At 37.7% G+C, this 6,464-nt stretch overlaps 1 pseudogene and 1 gene segment (V, D, J or C); one reads left to right on the top strand and one right to left on the bottom strand.

The window, feature by feature from the left end:
- LOC137064397 (immunoglobulin lambda constant 7-like) overlaps window positions 1-3,191 on the top strand; it is a 3,897-nt pseudogene extending 706 nt beyond the window's left edge.
- A 2,507-nt stretch (window positions 3,192-5,698) lies between these two features.
- LOC137064396 (Ig kappa chain V region S211-like) lies at window positions 5,699-6,167 on the bottom strand. The segment is given in 2 exon segments: window positions 5,699-6,021; window positions 6,119-6,167. Coding segments are annotated over 2 exon segments (372 nt in total).
- Window positions 6,168-6,464: the final 297 nt, after the last annotated feature.

Below are 6,464 nucleotides of genomic sequence, written 5' to 3'. Positions count from 1 at the left end.
GTCTTGTCCTGGTTGAGCTGTTATTGATGGACTCTGAGTTAATGTGATCTGTCCTCTACACTCTGAAAGAAAACAGAAATGAAAATTATGTATATTGGACATTTTAAAGAAATTATTAGTCCTTTTGAATATTGTAGCACAAACCTTGAGCAAAGCGAGTGAGAGTCCAGATGAAGATGATGATGGTGTTCATTGTTGTTCTTGTGTCTTGTGTGATGATGAAGATTGTGTTCTGTTCTGCTCTCAGTCATGAAGTGTTAAACTCACAGCACTATAAACACTCTCAGACTGAAGCATGTGCTGACAATGCAAAGAAGTGGGCAGGATTTACAACAGCTTGTGCTCAGAACACACTCACACACTCAACAGAATATTTCATTTCAGAATAATCAGTGATTAATATAATATAATAAATCATTATACACATTTATTGTATAATTAATGTTAGAACTGAGCTGGGGAAAGGCCTTTAACTTTGCTGCTCCCTTTGCATGGAACAAGTTACAGAAACATTTGAAACTTAGTAAGCTTGTCTCATTGGTTACTTTTAAGAGGATATTAACCGACTTGGAAGCAGCCGCATCTGGCTGTAGTTGTTCGGCATGATTTGTTAAGGATTTGTGGTTGTTGTATCTGCTATTTTAGTTGTCTTATGTTATTGTGTATTATGTGTTGTATGTATGGTTGTACTGCTGCCTATCTTGGCCAGGACACTCTTGAAAAAGAGATTTTTAATCTCAACGAGTACTTTCCTGGCTAAATAAAGGTGAGAAATTAGTTGTGATATATTTCGTTTATGTTTTTCAGGCTGATGAGACACTAGAGTTTGACTTTATATTGTCATCTATCAGTGGATGAAGCATTTTCAGCTTTCAGTGCCGCTGTAGAAATAATCTACTCACTGTCATGCAGTTTCATTTATATCCAGTGAATGTTTATGATGATATGATGCTATCGAGATAAAGTGAGTCGATTTCAGCTGGTCATGTGATCTCAACATGATGGCCAATATACGGAGAGACAGAAGAAGATTTTTCTAGGCCACTGAAATGATGAGAATCATGAGTGTAGATTAAACATATTTGTCAAACACAATAATAATTATTTCTGTTTGAGTTCAGTTATGTGCTACACCTTTAAGAGCACGCTAACAATGAGAAATCATGAACTAGATAAATCCATTTTACTATATTTAGAGTCAACCAGAAAAAATGTCCATTATGGTCTTTGAAATCAATGTTGACGTGTCGCTATCTGGGGAATATTTTTATGTTGCCTATTTCCCACACGTCTGAAGTTCATCAGGACTCATAATCAGATCATATGAGACTAGATTAAACAATGAGCATCTGAAAGGTTCAGAATTAATGATTATTTATTTGATTTTTCTGTGAATCCTGAAGATTGAGCTGCATATGAAGAACAGAAGCATCATTATGAGAAACTCCACAACATCATCCATGATCAAAGAGGTCAAAGGTCACCTCAGAGGTCACAGCTCATCAAATCTATTTCTTTAAACAGTGTTATATCAGAAATCATTGAGTCAATCTGAATGAGTGAGTGTTGAGAAGAGCTGAGGAGCTTCTAATATCAGTGTGTTGAAGTGTTGTTTCTCTCTCTCTGCTGGAGTGTGTGTTCACTCGAGTGGAATAGAGGTTTTTGTACGAGCGTTTCATTAGATTGTATCACTGTGGTGGACATTCGGTGGAGGAACCAAACTGGTGATTAAATGTAAGTCTTTTTAATTCCTTATTTAAAAATACAGTTTAGATTTCAGAAAGTGTTTTACAGTCGAAACAAGAACAACATTTATTAATGATAATGATTATTAGATATTGTGCTGAAACTTTACTTGAAGCCTTTATGTATAATTCATTATAAAGATATTCATAATGGAGATTATAATGCCTTATATCTTTTCATAAATAATTGTAGCCAAAGTTAAAATGCATTATAATATTTGCAAATTCCTTGTTGCGTCTGAAATTGGTTGTTTGTCATGAGTTTTAATGTATTATAATTTCTAAAGGTGTAACAATGAATAGATAATATTATAATGTGTTATAACTGTGGTTACAATTATTCATGAGATCATACATGCATTATAATGTGTTTAACAATTCATAATTAATGCATTGAATACTTTTATAATGCATTGTGTATAAAGGCTTTAAGTGTTTCTGATATTGTGTAATAATTATTTAATCTGAATCAATGATATTGTCATGTTTATACATTCAGAAGAACGGCATTATTCCTTTCAACAACAAAATCTAAACATATTTCCATAAAGCGTCTCACTATGAGTTTATTGAGTTTATTACAGGTTTGTTTTCCTTCATTTATTTCTACACTGAGTTCATATATAGTTCATCTTTTATTGTAGATATCATACATGGAGAAAAGAGATTTGACATCAGAATGTAAATGTTGTACTTTCTGTCGTTCAGTCAATGATACTGAATCTCTTTTGCTCATGTTGTGATTATAATTCAGTGCTTTATAATACAAACACAATTTATGTGTGACTTTTAATTCTGTTTGAAATTGAGTTGAATATCTCAGTAAAATGTAAGAACTTTATGTTGTGAGTTAAAAACTGCTGTAATGAAATCAGTCGGTGTATTACAATGTTCAGTTTGATTGATGAGGTTTGATGTAAATGTATATAGTGATTGTGTCGTTTGTATATTGTATATATATATATATCAGCTGTAGTGATGTTGAAGGACATGAAGGATCAGATTGTGAGTGTGATTTTTCCTGCTGTTGAAATGCTGTGAATGAAAGTGCAGTGTGTGTTCTTTGTGTTTGTGAATGTGTTGTGTTTGTCTCCTGCAGCTGGTCCCACAGTGAAGCCCTCAGTGTCTCTGCTGCCGCCCTCTTCTCTGCAGATCTCTGGAGACTCAGCCGCACTGCTCTGCCTGCTCAGCTCTTACTCTCCACAGGGGGCGCTGGACACTGGACGGGTCAGAGGTCACCGAGGGGGTTCTGACCAGCGCAGAGAGCCAGCAGGACGATGGCCGCTACAGCCGCAGTAGCGTCCTGACCCTCAGCAAAGCACGCTGGGAAGAGGGAGAGGTGTACGTCTGCAGAGTAACACATGATGGAGCTCCTCCTCATGAGGTCTCGTTCCACAAGAGCTCTGAGTGCTGATGTTTCTCTCCTGAAGATGAGCCGTATCTGAGTGTCCTGTGTCAGGCAGGATTCACATGAGTCTAGTGCTGCAGCTGTAGTGATTTACAACTCAATACTGAAAGAGAGCTCGCGTGTGTCAAAGCACTGTGTGATCTTTCAATCTGCTGTGTTTGCTGCAACATTCAATAAAGCTTCTCAACAAGTTCACTTTGTGTCTGACAACATCATTCAACTAACAGATGAAGATGCAGGTGCTTTTCAGAAGGTTGATGTAGCAGTAAATGTCAAATAAAGCTCTTGGGGTTTGAACATGGTCTCTGGAGACAGAGCTGCTCTATTCTGAGAGGATCACAATCACTCCACCCTGACAATGCAAATGGGATTTTCAGTCTCACTCTTTGATTGGTTACAGGATCTGGACTGGAACAGACCACTTTCACTTCTGCTACACATTTACATTTACAGAAGGGGCTGAACTTTAATATATACAAATATAATAAATCTCAAATCAAGAATTGTCCGTTGTGACAGTAATTGTGTAAGAATGTAAATCTTTCTGTGGTCAAATGGAAAGCATCTCGTCCAGACAGCAGAAGTGACTGAATGCAGTCTGTTCAGTTTGATTGACAGGGATCATATATTACACCTAAAACATGATGATCATATTAAAACACTGACTCTTTCTCTTCATAAACACAGATTGATGTTGATTGTAATGATATAGTGTTATTAGTGTGTGTGCTGTGATCAGTGTTGTGTGTGATTGTGTTGTTCCTGATATCATGGTGACATTGATACAATGTTGAGTTTTGATCCAAACCATCATTTTGGTTGAGGTTGATATTTCAGTGTTTAAAGTGTGTTGGATCAGCACTGAACTTCTGATGAAAGTCCACACACACGCACACACACACGGATGGAGACAGTGGCCGTTTCTCAATATGTGTTCTTGTCTGTACTCGTGTTTAGTGATGGGAAGTTCGGTTGTTTTCCGCAAACCGGTTCTTTCGGACAGTTCGTTTCAGTGAACCGGTTAAAACAAACAGATCACCAGTTCTTTTACGTCCTCATGTAATGATATCATTTCTGTCATCCCGGCAGATGAAATACATTCAAACACATTCATATTGTATTTGTATTCATAACTTGTAATAATTGTCATTCCCTGTAGCTCAACCAGTAGAGTGTGGCGCTAGCAATGCTAAGGTCATGGGTTCGATTCCCAGGGAAAGCAAGAATTGTGTGAGGGACCGAACAGTCAAAGAGAGGCAAATCATAAAAAATAGTTTCCAAAAGAATATTTAATCAATCCAAGCTGTTACAGAAAGATTCAAAACAAAAGAAACTTAAGTCAAAATAATTAAATAAAATATTTCGGCCTATAAAGGAGGTCAACAGAACAAAACTAAACTCAAATAACTTAATATATTTGAAACCAACCTGAACTGACCTCCAAAGAGAACATTTGGGCCACATTTATACCAGTGGACTAATCCATATTAAACACACAGTGGGGAGGGGAGACAAACCACAAACTTAAATCTAAATACAATCCAAATTCACAGGCCAGGCCAATGATCAAAATAAACCTAAACTGCTCTTACATCAATATAGAACCAAAGGAAAGAAACAAGACATTTTCTTAATAAACCTAATATCAAACATCCCATCCCCCCCACAGTCTATCCGTTGATTGGTAGTGGCAAGCGGAACCAAAACGGCAGACGAAGCAGCAGGCCGGACCTTTGCCTGCACGGACAGCGTACCGGAAGTCCCCGCTCACCACCAGCAGCGCCGACTCACCGCAGCTCAATGGTAACTTAAACTCAAAGAAATCAATATTATTGCGTGTACAACCCCCAAATGATGTACTACAACCGCAAATAAATATCTAACTGAAACATTAAGTGTTTTATTATCGAGCTGAAAATTATAAATACTGAATCATTTAGTGAAAGAACAGAAATACTACCCTATAAACTAACTAAGCAGTGTGAGGGTGAGTGCGACATTACCGCTCATTGATGTGTGGCTGCATCGTGGGCCATCACAAATTGAAAAAAAGTGTACCTTAAAATGCAATGTAAGTCGCTTTGGATAAAAGTGTCTGCCAAATGCATTAATGTAATGTTAATGTAAATCCCCGGAGGAGTTCTTGATCCGTCCCTTTTATCGAGGACGCATCGAGAGGAGACTTGTGTGGACTTCAGACAGACCGGTATCCCAGAATGCATCTCACACCAACCAGCAAGCGTCAATAGCGGATGAGAAAGCCTGCATAATTAAAAACACTACTGTTATTGTGTCCTGCACTGGATAGTTGAAAAATAAAGCCCTTTCTGATCCTCACCACTCACATTTTCTCCACATTTTAATAAGAGATATAAAGATTGTGTTACATGTTTAATTACATCATAATAACTAAATTAAGTGTGTGAAAGGTTTGATCCCCCATTGTGTTGTGTGTGATGGTCCATCAGCAGCTGCAGTATCTCTCAGCTGTATCAGTGCAGTCACTGTGACGTCTGACTGACACAGGTTTTTGTACGACTCTTTATCACTGTGTGAACACATCACAGCTACTAGGACAGTGTAAACTCTGACAGTAATAATCTCCTGTATCTTCAGTCTGGACTCCACTGATGGTCAGAGTGAAATCACTGCCATAGTCTGATCCACTGCCACTGAATCTAGATGGAGTTCCAGACTGAAGGGTTCTTATGTAAGAAATCAGGAGTTTAGGAGCTTCTCCAGGTTTCTGCTGATACCAGAATAAGTCATTAGAGGTTAGTCCTACATCCATATGACACTCTATTGAAGCTGTTTGACCCTGTTGGACAGTTTTAACTTCAGGTTGAGTCAGAGTGACTCCTCTGGATCCTGAAGAAGAGAAAAGAAAATCAATCAGTGTTTAAAACTACTATCATCATATACTTTTACAAGAACACCAAAACCAGAGTCAACATGTTTGTCTTACCTTGAATAAAGAGTGAAATGGTCCAGATGAAGATGATGATGGTGTTCATTGTTGTTCTTGTGTCTTGTGTGATGATGAAGATTGTGTTCTGTTCTGCTCTCAGTCATGAAGTGTTAAACTCACAGCACTATAAACACTCTCAGACTGAAGCATGTGCTGACAATGCAAAGAAGTGGGCAGGATTTACAACAGCTTGAGCTCAGAACACACTCACACACACTAGACATTGAAGATTTCACTTTAAGAATAATCCCAGCTAGCAGGGAACGTTCTCAGAAGTTTGGCTAACATTCCCTAAAGTTTGGTTAATGTTCTGAAGAATATATTTGAATATAATGTTTAATGA

The sequence above is a fragment of the Pseudorasbora parva genome, chromosome 25 (genome assembly GCF_024679245.1).
Source record: "Pseudorasbora parva isolate DD20220531a chromosome 25, ASM2467924v1, whole genome shotgun sequence".
Lineage (NCBI taxonomy): Eukaryota > Metazoa > Chordata > Actinopteri > Cypriniformes > Gobionidae > Pseudorasbora > Pseudorasbora parva.
This window is presented reverse-complemented; position numbering and strand designations above follow the sequence as displayed.